The following is a 17,480-nucleotide window of genomic DNA, read 5'->3' as shown; positions in this document are numbered from 1 at the left end:
CTGTTAATAAACAGGAATTATGATTCATTCATTAAATAAAATATGTTATACATTTTAAACTCTTTAAACTTTTTTTTAAAGACACAAATTACATAAAAAGTAGAAACACAGAACACTTTATTTGTGTATTTCCAGTACCCATAGGAAGGAAATAATATTCTGCAGTAATAGGGCTGGTCTTAAAAAAACAAAATGAAAGAGGAAAAAAAACCCAAACAATCTACAATGAGCCTGTGTTATCAAGTAGTATAGTAAAATATGCAAACAAAATCCTTAAAACACTCCCTGCAAACCAGGTTATGTTTATTATCATTATCATTATTATTATTGTTTATAATACTTTGATAATATATAATAATTTGATAAGATTGTAATGTCATATAGTGTGATATAATGTTCATATTTCAACCTGTAACATAACCAGGTTTGACCTAACCAATGTCTGTCACATTTATAGACAACTTTGCTGCCAGTGTTGGAGATACTGTCTTTCTACCTTTTAGTATGTAGGGTTACTGTAATACTTTTCAAAACTTTACCAAAACCTAACAAAAACATTTTTAAACCTGTGAGTTAAGCTAAAAGTTAAATGATATTAATACAAAGTTCTGTGTAAAGCATAAATGTTCAAATGGGACACTGAAATAAAGCTTAACTCATCTCATTTGAAAATTCACATTATGTGGTATAGTTGAACACAGGAAGCATTTGAGAAAACTTAATTCTATATAACAATGAGATTGTGGCATATTATTTTGCTCACTGCAGGGGTGCTAAATAATGTAATGTTACTATGGGTCATACCAGAGACAAAACATGCCATATAAGCAGGAAAACAAATTAACTACAATCAAAAAACAAAAAAATGCCCCACATGTATAAACTGAAACAAAATTATTCTATCCATTCTCTTCGGCTTATCAAATCCATGTCTGATTTGAAAGTAGTGTGCACTGCATGAACTGGTATTTAAGCTGTAATTTGAAAGACACACATGAAGCTTATTTAGGCTATACAGTCCTACTGCTGTCCAGGGTGTACTCTGATGCGGGGTTAACAACATTAACAAAAACAAGAAAATAAAAAATGCATATGCAAAATAGAAAAAAACCCAAATCCTCATCATGTCACCAATCCTTAAGAAAACACATCATGCTCTTCCAAATCCTGGTGAATTCCGTATTGCAAAATCCATGTCTGATTTGAAAGTAGTGTACACTGCATGAACTGGTATACGAAGGATATTTTCACAAGTATTGGCCACTGGAAATCTGCAGTTAGTGACGAACTCAAGGCTTGGCTTTGGAGAAAAACCCAGGGCTGGTATGCTGTCACATCCAGTGCAGAAAACAAGAATATCTTCCAAAGAGACATCATTTTCAACTATAAGATAGAAAAATACAAAATCATAATGATATTCTGACTAAGACTACTGATGTACAGATACATTAAATTACCAAAAGATTAAATCAAAAGTGAAACATGTATATATTTTTAAAAGTAAGCTGTAATTTGAAAGACACACATGAAGCTTATTTAGGCTATACAGTGAAACCACAATGTCAAAAAAAGAAGTTAGTGGAGACCACAACATATTAAATGTACGTGGATGCAGCAATAGCCTATTATTTGTACTCAGTATACAGGATTGGTAATAATTTATTTATTTAGTTATCCTCCTATTTATCCTGTTATTTATTTATCCTGTTAATACACCGAAGTCAAACTGAAATCACATTTGGATACAATGTTCTTTGTAAACCCAGCACTTGCATCAGTACTATCTATCTACCTTTTTTGTTATGGCATCTATGTCTGTAATTTCATGATGCTGCTGCACAAAAGTGAGAATTTTGATTTATGGTCAAACAATGTGCCAAGTAGTAAACTCACATTCTGCCTCCTGAAGATAGTCTTGCCAGAAAGCCAGGGTCCGGCACTCATCTTGAAATGCATTACTCCCTCGTTCGGAGTGAATGATCTGGAATAGATTCTCCATATCAGTTGCTCTGAGAGCCATTCCAGCTTTCACGAAAAGGCACTTCATCTGAAGAGGGTATGTCTGTAGAGCATCTAGGACACCTAGAGACCTCAAGCCATCTCTGAACCTAGCCAAAATAAAACAAAATCAAATTGTATTTTATATTACTATTATTATATTTGTATTTGATTGGATTTGGAACCTGTATCATAACAAGAGGTTTTGAGGTTTTATCAAGAGACATTTCTGAACTAATTACATTTTACTTTCCTGTGGACTGCTGTATCAGAGGTGAAGAACATTTTTCCCCTTACAGGGCCAGACTGTCTTATATACAGATAAAGAATGCCTATACATGGAACAACTGAGCTGAAATATGATACACAGGGACCTGTCATGAATTGGAGTAAAAGTGACAAATTGCTTTCAAATACATCTGGTCTCTTGTTCCATTGGCATACCTTTTCTGTCAGTCTACAATCAACCCAAATGCTACTCAATTTGAATCTATTTTTATTTACATATTTAAACACATGCCTACATCGGCACAGATACGTTTTATGTGAATTTTAATTTCATGAATGAAAGATATCTGTTTTGTTATGAACTGTACTAGCATGGAGCGCTACAGACCTGTACCACCCAAACAGGCTAATACCCGTTTCACAACACAGTGACTTTAGTTTGACAGGCTTAATTTTTTACCATTACAGTATGTGTTTAGACATACCTTTCAAAAGGTGCACGGGTCCGTTGAAGGACATACCAGTGAGCCAGATCCAAAGCAGTTTCTTGTTTGTTTTGAAGTGTTATGCAAACATTGTGACCAGCAAGACTGATCAAGTTGGCTGCCTGTGCAACTGCATCTTGCAGCTGTAGATCATTCTCGGCCTGTATGATCTAAAAACAATATGAGGAAATTATAAAATGAATTATTTGACTCTACTATTTAGTAGAACATACAAAACTAATAGCTTCAGTGTTTAATTAGTACATTAACCCTATGAAACCCCATAACCGATCAGGAGGCTGAGGTATAAGTTATTAAGCTGGAAAACAAGTGCAATCATTAAATTCTGTAACCAACAGAACCAAAGAACCATAACCTGCCACACACATTTTTAGTTCTTCCTTCTTGTAGCCATTAAAATGTTTGATCTTTTACTAGAAAGGTGCAGGACTCGGGCAAGAAAAATTAGGGAAGTGTTAGTAAAAATGTTGGACAAGCAAAAAAAGACCTACAATGAAATTGAAAGAACCAAAGGAAAATATGCTCACCGACTGCACTTGTGACCTTGTTTCCTCATCAGTAATATGATCAGTGCTGACTTTTACATTGTCTGGACCCTTTTGAAGACACTCATAGAAGAGTTCAGACAAGAAACATGGACTCTGTCCCCCGTGGGCAATTGACATTGCCATGATCTGGCCAGCATAGTAGTATCCATTATCTTTCATTGCTGTTAAAAAATAAAATAAAACATCATCTCAAAAGCTTGCATAATTATTTTTGTTACTGTGGCATTTTTTATAGTACAAGTTACCAAATATTATTTCTGAAAAAAATATTGCCCATACAGTTGCACCCATAATAGTTTGGATAATAACAAAATCATCTTAATTTTGCTGTGCACCACCACCTTGGATTTTAATACCAAACAATCAAGATGATACTAAAGTGCAATTCCTTCGAGGTATTTTATTAAAAAATGGCACCAGCTGATTAGGAATTACAGTCAATTTTATACATTATCCACCATCTTTAAAGATGGTTGCTTTAGACAAGTGATTGAAAGCTAACACCATTTTATGTATTATTTTTAATACAAGGATTAAAATTCTTTACAATTCTTTACAGCCTTACAGTCAGATCAGGTAACTGAGCTGGCTTGTTATGCTTTGGGTTATTATCAATTTACACTGTCCAATCAATTTAGCATTTGCATTTGGCTGAATCTGAACAGATTGCCCTTTACACTTCACAAATCACCAGTGCTATCATTGACAACAGTAGTGGCTTGGTTCTATGGCAGCTACTCATGCCCGTGTCATAACACTGCTTCCACCATGTGTGACTTAAGCTATTCTTTTCTTTACTATGCTTTTCTCCTTCCATCATTTTGGTTAATCTTGGTGTAATCTGTCCATATCTTCATAGTAGTATAGCATAGTTCTTTTAGATGTTTTCTGGCAAAGTCCTTCCAGTTATTTACTATTGCACCTTGTTGTAAAACATCTGTGTTTCCATTCATAAGTGCATCTCTTGATTGTTGAATTACACCATATCAGTCATTTGAATAATTACTTTTGAGAAATGAGAGAGCATGTATAAAAATGACCAGAATTTCTAAATATGTAGTACTGTTTCAAACCTTTCAACTAAAGCAGACAATCTTCCCTTCAGTCAATCTAGGTTTAATTTTTTAAAATCCTCTGTGGTGGTACAAAAATTCTGTCATTGCCAAAAAAATGTGTTTAGTTAACTGTATGAGATACTAAACTCGTACATGTAATCACAAACCAATTGATGTATAATGTATTGATGTAAAATAAATCAAATGGCAACAATTAATAAAATCATAAGTACCTTTAGAATTGCACGTAAGAACTTTAGCATTGGGTGGACCTTCAAAGATGCCAAGTTTGTCCTTGACTTCACAGAGGCAAAGTCGGAAGAACTCCCGAGTAGGTCCTCCATTGTCAACAGCACCCTCAGATATTCCATAGTCATCAGTAAACTTCACATCTATTTTTTTCTCTGGTGAAAAATTGGATCTGCCCATGGCTCTGGATGCTCCATCCCACACATTTCGCCTTATGATGTTGAAGCGTACAGTGCTGTCATTATTTACTCTAGTAACAATCTGCTCCAAGATTCTCTCTAAGCTCTGGACGTCACTGAAACATACACACACACAAAAAAAAAAAAAACAGTAAAGAAATATACTAGTCTCAATGGCAATAACCCACCAACAGAATAATGATGTACCATTCTTAAGACTGTAATTGATATTTAACAAAAAAGAGATACAAATCAAGAATGTTTGTGATAATGGAAAAAAGATTAAGTTTAAGTTAAACTAAGTTTACATTTTTATCTTGTCATAAATACACTAGTATTTATAAATAGTATAAATACACTATATAAATACAAGCAGAACAAGAAAAACAACAAGATCCAACACTGACAACCAACCTCCATTCAAAAAAGTAAAAATAAACCAAAACATATATCAAGTAAAATATAAGTAATCTGATAGCCTTGGTAATCTTCAAATGACAACAGAAATCACAGGTTGCAGTTCGTAGTTTGCTTATTCAAACTGATCCAAAACTAGACAGTAGATGACTCCTTTTCCGCAACAAACATAAAATAATGGTTAATATGTTGACCTTTCAACATGTAAAAGTTTGTGTTGTACTGACCTTTCACTTGCACTTGAGTCTAAAGACCTTGAAATGGCTTCTTGGAGGTCGGGGTCATCTGACAGGTATTCTTCCTCAAACAGGCCAAGATATGTACTGCAAAGCCAGAATGTTTTGTAAATTATTTAGTTAAATTACATATAAATGATGTTGACAGAATTACATTATCACAATACATAGATTGGCCTCAGCATTATTAAAGTTGTGTGGGATCATCTTGACAGAGAACAGAACAAAAAGCCTGGAAAACTATTCCTGAACCATGCTTAAAGAAATTCAATAAAAAGAAGACATCACCATCAAGAAAGCTTGGTTAAGAGAGTTCAAGCTATGTTGAAGACTAAAGTAGCTCATATCACATTTTGAATTTTAAGCTCATTAAAATTCTACAAGTTTTGTTCTACTCTAATATACTGCGCTTCCATGTCTGTTTGTAGACAGAATTTTGTAGACTTCAGTAAATCACTGCGCTTCTTTCCTATTTTTCCAGCAAAATACAAAGAAAGCAGGGGTGGGTCATGACTTTTGCACAATATAGCTCAAAAGATTAAAAGATACAAACATGTACAAAACACATACCTGTAGGATGTGCTGGATAAACTTGGCTGGGTAGGTCCATTGGACACACTGGAGGTGTTACTAGAGAAGACACGTGTGTCACCAGTAACACTGGCAGAAGAACCCACTGATAAGCCAGGTGTGTTGTAACTGACAAAGGCAGATGTTCCACTGGAGTAAGGCTCATCCTCATCAGTAGCAACGACAGCGGGATTGGTGGACATTGTGAGGGTGTCAGCAGAGATGGAAGATTCAACAGTACAAACATCTTGGGTAGCAACGCACCAGATGACCTCATCATCAACAGACATGGACTGTGCGTTAACAATGGGAATGGCTGAGGGAACTTCTTTAGAAATTTCAACTGTGAGAACACAAAGAACAGGAGTTTAACTTTTGAATAACATCTAATCACATTTATAGCTTTTGCTTTTCATGTATTTAGGGGTACATTTCTTCCTGCTCAAAATATTAAACTAAATTTAAATATGATTTTAACAAAGACTTGACACTTAGCTAAAGACACAATGCCTAAGATGACTAAGTAACAGACACTGAACCAACTTAATTTACAGTTTATTTGGAGCGACTTTTAGATAGGAATATTTACCGCATTTGTCAGAATTCAACGTTTCTGTGAAATCCTGCCTGCTTGTATGGCTACTCTCTCCATCAGAATATGTCTGTAAATTAAAACAGATAATACATTTCATTATACTGACAACAAAATGTCATAATAAATATTAGTAATATGTTTATGTATTATGTATTAAAACATAATACAAGTGACAATGTTTAAGGGAGTTTAAAATCCATCTTTGCCTTTTTCACTCTCATTTTATGAAAATACATACATTTGCTGAAATGATCAGGATTACTTACTGATTCATTGTCCTCACATAAGATGACCTTGTCAGGTCTGACATAAATTGACTTCTGATGAAACAGTTTTTTCACAAGGTCTCCATTCAAAGTCTGTTTGGAAGTGAGTGATGGCTCAACTAGTTTGGTGTGGCATGCCAGCAAAATCTGTAGCCTAGGGGAGGAAGAAAACATAGTGTATATGAAATTTTTGTTAAGGCTAACAGACTACAATACAATACAATACATTAAAAGGCTTAATTTTTGTTAACTCTAAAAGATATCAATCCAGTCATCTGATCGGTGCTCCCAGATCCTTTTTGGAAATACCCAAAGTTGACCTTTAACAGTATAATAATCTAAGTAACAAAAAATATATATTTTTTATAAAAAAGGATCTAATGCTTACCTGCATCCTTCAACAACTGGCTGGAAGGCAGTCCTTATTGCCTGCATTACTTTGTCTGAGTCCCAGTCACAGCTAAACTCCAGTGCAGATTTTATATGTCCATTTTCAAAAAGCCAAGCTTTTTTGTTACGCCTTGGCACATGTGTAGTTAGATGGTCTGGCAAGAGAATCACTTCTTTGGTGAAAGACTGAGCCACAGAATGTGACCTGCTTAGTTGTGCTGGAAACCTAATGGAGGATAAAGGCAAATTAAACATTTCTGCATGTTATATTACACTTCTCTGATCAATGAAGTACATTTAATTAAAAAAATACACCATGCTGTACACATGTCTAATCTGCATTAATAAACACCCTCTAGCCCCATGGTAGCTAGGATAGGCTCTTGGAATCCTGAATTGGATAAGTGGAAGAGAATGGATGGATGAATGGATGGATAGATGATGGAAGATAGTGGGATGGATGGGTGGAGAAACTTAACAATCACATAAACAAATGTCTTCAATTCACGGAGTACTTTTTGTTGCTTTAAAAAAGGTTTCATTAAATTATATACTGCCAACAACTATGTATTGTAACAACTGATGTGCTTTGCTTTTACACAATGTTTGCAGATTAAGCTTACGGGACGTGAAATATTATAGAAATGTTTCCACAATTAAACAAATTAACTGTTGTGCACAGTTTAGTCTCCACGTCCACATGCTGTCAGTCTATCGCACAGTTTTTTTGTTTTGTTTTTTTGTGATATTTTTGTTTACTTAGCTTCGTCGAGCAATTGAAACCTACGGGCTATTACTAACCTTCCACTAGTAATTTCAGTGCATTTAGTTCTGTTCTTACCTCTTCTGCCTTGGGCCCTTTTGAGTAAAAGGTCTAAGATTGTAGATGGGACCTGTTGTGGGGCACTCCTGTGATGTGGAAGGCACGTTCTCTATAACGTTAGCTGGATAGCCAGGGGTTATCTGACCGGAGAGGTTCACTGCATTTGGTCTTCCACGATGAAAAAGTGAATAAATTTCTTCATCAGTAGTACGATGCGGTACACTAGTACAAATATTAGGTTGGCCAGAACATGCATTTGCCAAGGTGTTAATTAGCTCCTCATTACTTAGAATTTGAGCCACAAAATTCCGTGCGGACTGGCTCATAGTGCCATTCCTCGCAGGTACAAACAAGGAAAACACTAGATGGCGCAAGCGCCTCCGTGACGTCAAGCTTCATTCTATATATTCAGAAGATCATTCTATATATTCAAGTTTCATTCTATATATTCAGAAGATCATTCTATATATTCAAGTTTCATTCTATATATTCAGAAGATCATTCTATATATTCAAGTTTCATTCTATATATTCAAGTTTCATTCTATATATTCAGAAGATCATTCTATATATTCAAGTTTCATTTCATATATTCAGAAGATCATTCTATATATTCAAGTTTCATTCTATATATTCAAGTTTCATTCTATATATTCAAGTTTCATTCTATATATTCAGAAGATCGTTCTATATATTCAAGTTTCATTCTATATATTCAAGTTTCATTCTATATATTCAAGTTTCATTCTATATATTCAGAAGATCGTTCTATATATTCAAGTTTCATTTCATTTCCCTTCCTACTGCAAAGTGGGAAGCAGATTTATCAGTCAACCTAGACCAAAACTTCTGGTCTCAGATTTGCTTAAAAACTTTTAAATTAATTAAAAATCCCAGTCTGCAATTAATACAATACAAAATACTTCATAGAGTGCACTATACAGGTCATCGGATGTTCAAGATGGGCTTTACATCTTCCAACAACTGCTCACACTGTCAAGGCAATACACCAGACAATTACATCCACGCTCTTTGGTTCTGTCCACCAGTGCAAAAGTTTTGGCGCGAGATATGTGAAGACTTATCAAAGTGTCTGAAATGTAACATTCCAACCTCCCCCTTAGTGTGTTTGTTGGGCAGCTTAGATAATGTCACTTCAGAAAAGAATATAGCCCATATGATCTTCACTGCCCTATGCATAGCCAAGAAAACAGTCCTCATGAACTGGAAAAATAAAAATAATCTTAATTCTAACCAATATAGAAATTATCTATTAGATTACATTAGTCTTGACACAGCCTCTGCCACCACATCAGATCAATTGCTCTGGGCCCCTTTTATCAGCTCCATCACCTAGTGGGGGTGGGGGGTCATAGTTTGGTCCCGCCTTCACTGTTGTGATTGGTGAGGGGGTAGGGACAGGCTTAGGGCGTCGGGGGGTTCCCCGGAGGCATCTTCCTTGGGGGGCTCAACCCGGGGTAGCGGTCACGTCCGGTTGAGGGCTCTGTTGGCTCTCAGGTGACTGTTTCCTCGCGGCTGCGTGCAGCGGGGCTAGGGGAGGGTCTGTGCTGACGGACGTGGGTTACTGACCTGGCAACCTGGCTGCCCCTGGGTGGGTCCGGGATGGGCGTGAGGTTCTGGGGGTGCTCCGTCTCTGGGCGGGGGCCCGGGCCGGGCCTCGGGGGCTCGGGTCCTGGTTGGTGTGTTGCCGGGGTTGTGGGCGGGTGGGTGCATGGGGGCCCGGCCCCGGAGCAGGGTGCCGCCGGTGCATCGAGCCGCCTGGGGGGCTCTTCAACTGGTGGGGGGGATGGTCACATCTTGCAGGAGCTTTCTTCTCCCAGGAACTCTCTGCAGGAGGGGGAGATACAGGAGAGGTGGAGGAAGATCTCAGCCTGGGCGTTTACCGTCTTATGTAGTCTGGAAGATGTGTGGTTGGTGGGGTGGGTGCAGTTTTCTCTGTGGTGGGGTTGGGTGGACTGTCCAGGGCTCTGTGGAGCCGGGGGGCGCTACTGCACTGGGCCCCGGTCTGATGGGCCTGGGCCCCCCTTCCCTGGCGGGTCGCGGAGGGTGGGAGTGCCTACTGGGGTCAGCGGGGGAGCTGGCCCCAGGGAGGGGTTACCTGCCCCTCCCTTCCTTCCCTCCCCATCTCCAGCTGCCTCCCTCTTCCCGCTCCTCCACAACCACCCACACATGCAGGGCCTTGGAGTGGGGGTATGTCACCAGGGTGCAGAGGAGGCTACCCCCCCCCCCCCCCCCGTCCCATTCTGGCTGCCTCTGCCTCAATTTTATCCCACAACTTAGACATTCACATTATTCACACTCTCATTACACATACATATAGGATCTTGGGGGTGGGCACAATCACGGAGTCCAAATCACCATCAGGGTGTATACCTCACCCCTGACGTCGTTGCCCACCTCTCAATTTTAAATACACTTAGTCATTGAGGGTTAGCAGGAGGGACTATGCGCTTACCTGCTGCTCCTTGGCAGGTAGCTCCATGCCCTCCTGGGTTTTAATTGCACCTTAGAACACATATGCATCAACACTACAATGAGCGGGTGGAGGGAGGTTTGGAGTCTTCTCCACCCCCATTCTCTGCGGCCTGCTGGAGCGGGAGGGCTAGTAGGAGGAGTTGGCCGTCCGACTGCGGTCTGGGGTGTGGGGCCTCCCTGCTGCTGCGGAGTCGGGGTGGTCTGCCTCTCCCCACCGCAGGGAAAAGGGTAACACCACCTGGGTCTGGGTGCAATTCCCCCCTCCAGGGGCAAGGGTACCTAGACCCGGTTTGTAGAGTACGCTTGGGGAGTGTGATTGTGTGTACAGCGTCTCTTTATGTCTGTCTCCACGTTGGTTGAGTGTGGAGTGAGTGCACATGAGAGCATGAGGGTGGGAATGGATGTTTGTGTCTGTGTGTGCCTGTATGTCTGTGTCTATATGTCAGGTTGGGTATCAGACGCCACCTCTCTGGGGACACCTCAGGCCCTCCAAGGTTTGGAGGCCTATCTCCACCCACCACCACTTCCCCTGCCGGTGGCGGACTCCCTCAGGTGTCGGTGTGTTGGTGGTTCTTTGTGTCTGGGGGTGGGCGTCCGGGTACACACCGGCTCACTCCTTGGCGGCCGCTTGTCGGGGCCTGGGGCCTGGGGCTCGCTCGGGCCCCTTTGGAGGTGGGGTGCCCCCGGCCTCTCGGCCTAGGGCTCGGTCACTCAGGCGCAGCTGGGGGCCGGCGGAGCTCACGGGCGCGTCACTGCAACCCCCCCTGGCTTCTGCTCCGCGGCTGCTGAGTGAGCCCTCATCTGGGACTCTCCTCAGCTCTTACTGGAACAGTGGCGCGGCTGCCCCTCTGTTGGTCTTCCATGGTCTCTTGTGTTCTGGGGGCCTCTGGATGTCTGGAGTTTTGATCTCCTCCATACCCGCTTCACACCCTGGAGGACGGGGCTGTGGCCCCCCCACACTCCCTAGCAGATCATTACATGGAGAAACCTTTGGAATGCAAGCATGCTGATCCACACAGGTATGCACACATGGGTATTCACAGACGCGGACTAAAGCTTTCTTGGCTGCTGCCTCAAAGCACACTGTGCGCTGTCTATCTTGCGTGCTGCACAATATCGTTTATTACTTAGTAAATACTGATATCTATGACTAGCTAGTTTATTGTGATGGTGCTTTGTTTTCTCTATTATTATGTTGCTCTTTGTTGTTTGCTGTCTCCTCTGTTTGTTTGTTTGTTTGTTTGTTTGTTTTTTCTCCATACAGGTGACCCAGGAGTTTTTTTTTTTTTTTTTTTTTTTTTTTTTTGTCTCTCTTCCCCCCCCCTTCTCACCGTCTCTTCTCCCCTTGGGTTTTCTTTCTTTCTCTCCCCCTCTCTCTCTCATTCATTCCCCCTGTCCTATTTATTAAAAAAAAAAAAAAAAAAAAAAAAAAAAAAAGACAAAGGATGAACTGAAGCTCTGCCATCACGTAATGTCGCATACTGCTGTTTCTGATGTCATTTAAAAAAAAAAGAAAAAAAAAAAAAAAAAAAAAAAGTTTCATTTCATATATTCAGAAGATCATTCTATATATTCAAGTTTCATTCTATATATTCAGACTTTGGTTGGAATATATATAATATTTTCCTAAAGGGCATTCCATAATATATATACATACATATATATATATAGAGTGCTCGAGAGTGCAGCCTAGGCGGAGTAGTCGAACGCAGATTCACTGCGCACTCAACACAGACAGCATGGTCAGAAGGAAGAGCGCAGGGCAAGCTAGCGAGACAGAAGTGGACCTCCCCACCCTCATTCAGATCTGGCGTTTGGAATTATTTTGGTTTTCATGTGACGTATGACCCTGAAGGTAAGCGAGTCATGGACTGAAGTAAAACAGTATGTTGGATGTGCCATGCAATGCTCAATTACATGGGTGGGAGCTAGTGTGTTAGCGCAGTTAGCTCGTTAACGTGTTGGCCGTCTAGCCCCATGCACGGGGCGAACGGTGGTAGCTCGTTAACGGAGATTTGCCATGTTGTGGCGTTAAGGTTATTTCAACGAGATTAACCTGAAAGCACTAGTGGGAACACAACGAATATGACTGCACATTTACGCCGACATCATCCTAGTGCAAAGACAAAAACAACAAGCATGCATGCTACAAACTTTAGCCGAGTCATTTAGACAGCTGTTAGCACAGGATTCTCCTTATGGAGACCTGATATGTTTAATATGCTGCTGAGAATATAGCCCAGAAGAAGCGGATAGTATAGCTTTTATTTTGGAAAGAGACATTTCTCTGTAATAAACTCTCTTTTCCAAAGATGAGTGATTCCTCAATCAGATACAGGGCTCGCAATATCGCTAGCCCGACGTCCTGGGGCTATCTCTGCCCTGCCTGTCGGGCTATTGTAGGAAGGAAAAATATATGTCAATGCTTTTGCATTCTTTCAGAAATGTAGCTGGGTAATTATGTCATTGGGTGAGCCACTGTCAATATGTGACATATTGAAATCGCGTTTGAATTTGCGCTTGTTTTTTTGCTTTCACTTTGCAATCGCCCGAACTGTGTATAGAGAGCGACAGCACTGATCTGTGAGTGATGATAATTTGTGCATCGTGACATCGTCTTATTAATTGTTAGCTTACTATGCAAACATGACAAGTGAAATCTCCCGCAGCTTAAACATGTGAGAGGTTGATCGCGCAGGATATATATTTGACTACGATGACCTGGATGATTGAGAACCTTCACAGACAGATATATATTTTAGTTCTGCTGAGCCAAATAAGACAGGTCAGGGTGAAGAAGTGAAAGCCAAAGAAAAGCTTACCACAAAACGGAGAAGTTATGACAAATCAGACTATAAGGCAAAAAGAAAGTGCAGCCTTATGGTTTCATGGACAAAAGAATTTCTGTGGCTGCAATATGACGAGCTAAATAACCAGGGCTGCACATAAGTGGTCCACAGGTGCGTATTCGCTGTCAAAATAAAAAACACGCACAAGGGTTAGGGTTAAATTTAAAAACTGTACTTTTGAGTTAAAATATATATTTATAATTTTAATAAATGACAAATTAAGAAGGCATGAACATTTTTTTTGTATCGAAAAAATATCGAACCGTGACACCAAAGTATCGAACCGAACCGAACCGAACCGTGAATTTTGTGTATCGTTGCACCCCTAATATATATATATATATATATATAAAACACCCAGCACGCCCCTGCGGGCGGTTTATCCTTCAAGCTCGGGTCCTCTACCAGAGGCCTGGGAGCTTGAGGGTCCTGCGCAGTATCTTAGCTGTTCCCAGGACTGTGCTCTTCTGGACAGAGATCTCCGATGTTGTTCCCGGGATCTGCTGGAGCCACTCGCCTATCTTGGGAGTCACCGCACCTAGTGCTCCGATTACCACGGGGACCACCGTTACCTTCACCCTCCACATCCTCTCGAGCTCTTCTCTGAGCCCTTGGTATTTCTCCAGCTTCTCGTGTTCCTTCTTCCTGATATTGCTGTCATTCGGAACCGCTACATCGATCACTACGGCCGTCTTCTTCTGTTTATCTACCACCACTATGTCCGGTTGGTTAGCCACCACCATTTTGTCCGTCTGTATCTGGAAGTCCCACAGGATCTTAGCTCGGTCATTCTCCACCACCCTTGGGGGCATCTCCCATTTTGACCTCGGGACTTCCAGGTTATACTCGGCACAGATGTTCCTGTACACTATGCCGGCCACTTGGTTATGGCGTTCCATGTATGCCTTGCCTGCTAGCATCTTGCACCCTGCTGTTATGTGCTGGATTGTCTCTGGGGCATCTTTACACAGCCTGCACCTGGGGTCTTGCCTGGTGTGATAGACCCCAGCCTCTATGGATCTTGTGCTCAGAGCTTGTTCTTGTGCTGCCATGATTAGTGCCTCTGTGCTGTCTTTCAGTCCAGCTTTGTCCAGCCACTGGTAGGATTTCTGGATATCAGCCACCTCCTCTATCTGCCGGTGGTACATATCGTGCAGGGGCCTGTCCTTCCATGATGGTTCCTCGTCTCCCTCCTCTTTCTTGGGTTTCTGCTGCCTGAGGTATTCACTGAGCACTCGGTCAGTTGGGGCCATCTTCCCAATGTATTCTTGGATGTTCGTTGTCTCATCCTGGACTGTGGTGCTGACACTCACCAGTCCCCGGCCCCCTTCCTTCCGCTTAGCGTACAGCCTCAGGGTGCTGGACTTGGGGTGAAACCCTCCATGCATGGTAAGGAGCTTTCTTGTCTTTATGTCAGTGGCTTCTATCTCCTCCTTTGGCCAGCCTATTACCCCAGCAGGGTACCTGATCACGGGCAGGGCGTACGTGTTGATGGCCCGGATCTTGTTCTTACCATTCAGCTGACTCCTCAGGACTTGCCTGACCCTCTGCAGGTACTTGGTGGTTGCAGCTTTTCTTGCGGCCTCTTCATGGTTCCCATTTGCCTGCGGGATCCCCAAGTACTTGTAACTGTCCTCTATGTCTGCAATGTTGCCTTCTGGTAGTTCAATCCCCTCAGTTCTGACTACCTTCCCTCTCTTTGTTACCATCCGACTACACTTCTCCAGTCCGAACGACATTCCAATGTCATTGCTGTATAGCCTGGTAGTGTGGATCAGTGAATCGATGTCTCGTTCACTCTTGGCATACAGCTTGATGTCATCCATGTACAGGAGGTGGCTGACAACTGCTCCGTTCCGTAGTCGGTATCCGTAGCCAGTCTTGTTAATGATCTCACTGAGGGGGTTCAGGCCTATGCAGAACAGCAGTGGGGACAGAGCATCTCCTTGGTAGATCCCGCACTTGATGGTGACTTGTGCTATGGGCTTGGAGTTGGCCTCTAGTGTTGTACACCACATCCCCATTGAGTTCCTGATGAAGGCTCTTAGGGTCCCATTGATCTTGTACAATTCTAGGCATTCCAGTATCCAGCTGTGGGGCATTGAGTCATAGGCCTTCTTGTAATCAATCCAGGCAGTGCACAGGTTGGTCAGTCTGGTCTTGCAGTCTCGGCTGATTGTTCTGTCTACCAGTAGCTGGTGTTTTGCGCCTCTGGTATTCTTGCCAATTCCTTTCTGTGTCCCGCTCATGTATTGACCCATGTGCCTGTTCATCTTAGCCGATATGATGCCTGACAGGAGCTTCCATGTAGTACTGAGGCAGGTTATTGGTCGGTAGTTGGAGGGGACCGGTCCCTTCTTTGGGTCCTTGGGGATCAGGACCGTCCGGCCTTCAGTTAGCCATTCCGGGTGTCTCTCGTTAACTAGCAGCTGGTTCATTTGTGCTGCCAGACGCTCGTGGAGTGCAGTTAGCTTCTTCAGCCAGTAGGCGTGAACCATGTCGGGCCCTGGTGCTGTCCAACTCTTCATACTGGAGACCCTTTCTTGGATATCTGCCACTGTGATGGTTACTGGACCCTGTTCAGGGAAGTCGCTGTGGTCTGCCCTCAGATCCTCTAGCCACTGAGCATTGCCGTTATGGGTTGCATCCTTCTCCCATATGCTCTTCCAGTATTGCTCCGTCTCCAGCCTTGGTGGTGCTGTTCTCTTATTGTTCCCTTGCCACTGAGAGTACACCTTTGCTGGTTCTGTGGAGAACAGCTGGTTTATTCTCCTGCCTTCTATCTCTCTGGTGTACCTCCTCAAGCGGCTGGCCAAGGCTGTGAGTCTTTGCTTGGCAGTTTCCAAGGCCTCAGGTATGGACAGCTTGCTGTATTTCTTAGGCACCTTATTCGTCGCACCTTTCTGCAACTCCGTTAGTTGGCTAACCTCTCTCCGTGCTACTTTGATCTTGCCCTCTAGCCTCCTTCTCCATGGAGGGTACTGCCCCTTGTCGCTGTTCAACTTGTAGCCAAGCATCTCACTGATCACTGCTGCCGTATTGTAGATCAGCTTGTTAGTGTCGGTAATCGTGGTTGTAGGTATTGCCCATAGTGCTGCATTAACATCATCTAGCAGACCTTCTGAGGGTACTTCACGTAATCTTGGTAACCGGCTACGGGGGATCCAGGTTTCAAGCTTGGCCATGATCCTATTTTTCAGGTCAGTTCCTCTCGCACTCAACGATCCTTCTCCTATCACACTTGGGGCTATGTACCCAATCTCGGGTGGGGGTGATGATATCTCCCCCCTGATATATATATATATATATATATATATATATATATATATATATATATATATATATATATAGATATATATAGATATAGATATAGATGTGTGTGTGTATATAACTAGACTTTATGCATAGATGTGTGGCTATATACATGTATGTACAACATATATACAATGTATGTATATATGTTTATGGACAGGCATGCAATGTAGTGACAAGGATTGACAAGAACTAATATTGCATATGAGAAATATTGCACATAGAAACTAACATGGTGTATTGTACGCTGCAGGTAAGGAAGGAAAGTAGCCTTGCAGGGAAGGAAAGACCTGAATCTCTCATGGTTGGGGGTTGGGGGAGGGTGTCGTTGCACAACAAAAGCAGGAGAACAATGGAGCTGAAGACCTGTGAAAATCTCATTGGGGTGCCAAGAGGTGTTAGGGTCGGGGGAATTTACGCAAATTTGCGCAGGGCTAGTAAATCTAATAGTAGGGACTTGCACCAGGGAAAAAAAGGCTCAGTAATTCTAGTGCTAGTCTCGTGTCTTTTTTGTATTACTTTCCCTGGAACACCCTCTCACAGTCTGTGTCTAAAACCTAAAAGAGAATTATGGATGTGATCAACTGGTCTCTGAATGCTATTGACACCCTTTAACGAGAAGTCTGGGCTCGGGAGAACCCGAGTGCCCTGGAGGGACTTTCCCTGCTGGATACATGATGGACGGGTGGCAGAGGATCGTGTGCCTGGTGGGACTGTCGATCAAGGACGCTGAAGATATCTACCTATTCAGAACCATGATAACA

General features: G+C 41.9%; 2 protein-coding genes across 2 annotated transcripts in view; one reads left to right on the top strand and one right to left on the bottom strand.

Annotated features, from left to right (window-relative positions):
• LOC146634350 (protein NLRC3-like) overlaps positions 1-17,480 on the top strand; it is a 229,003-nt gene that overhangs the window by 64,392 nt on the left and 147,131 nt on the right. The gene's annotated exons all lie outside the window — the stretch shown is intronic.
• On the bottom strand, positions 1,151-8,386 carry LOC146634352 (uncharacterized). The gene is made up of 11 exons (XM_085377029.1): positions 8,079-8,386; positions 7,236-7,463; positions 6,848-7,001; positions 6,576-6,648; positions 5,987-6,329; positions 5,408-5,503; positions 4,569-4,879; positions 3,260-3,441; positions 2,712-2,881; positions 1,894-2,108; positions 1,151-1,383 (listed from the first exon to the last, which is right to left on the bottom strand). The coding sequence occupies exons 1-11, from the start codon at positions 8,384-8,386 to the stop codon at positions 1,151-1,153; spliced, it is 2,313 nt and encodes a 770-aa protein (XP_085233155.1).

Source organism: Diplotaxodon limnothrissa, linkage group LG3 (assembly GCF_057381915.1).
Source record: "Diplotaxodon limnothrissa isolate DT_005_m linkage group LG3, D_limnothrissa_male_GT1.1, whole genome shotgun sequence".
NCBI classification, from domain to species: Eukaryota; Metazoa; Chordata; class Actinopteri; order Cichliformes; family Cichlidae; genus Diplotaxodon; species Diplotaxodon limnothrissa.
This window is presented reverse-complemented; position numbering and strand designations above follow the sequence as displayed.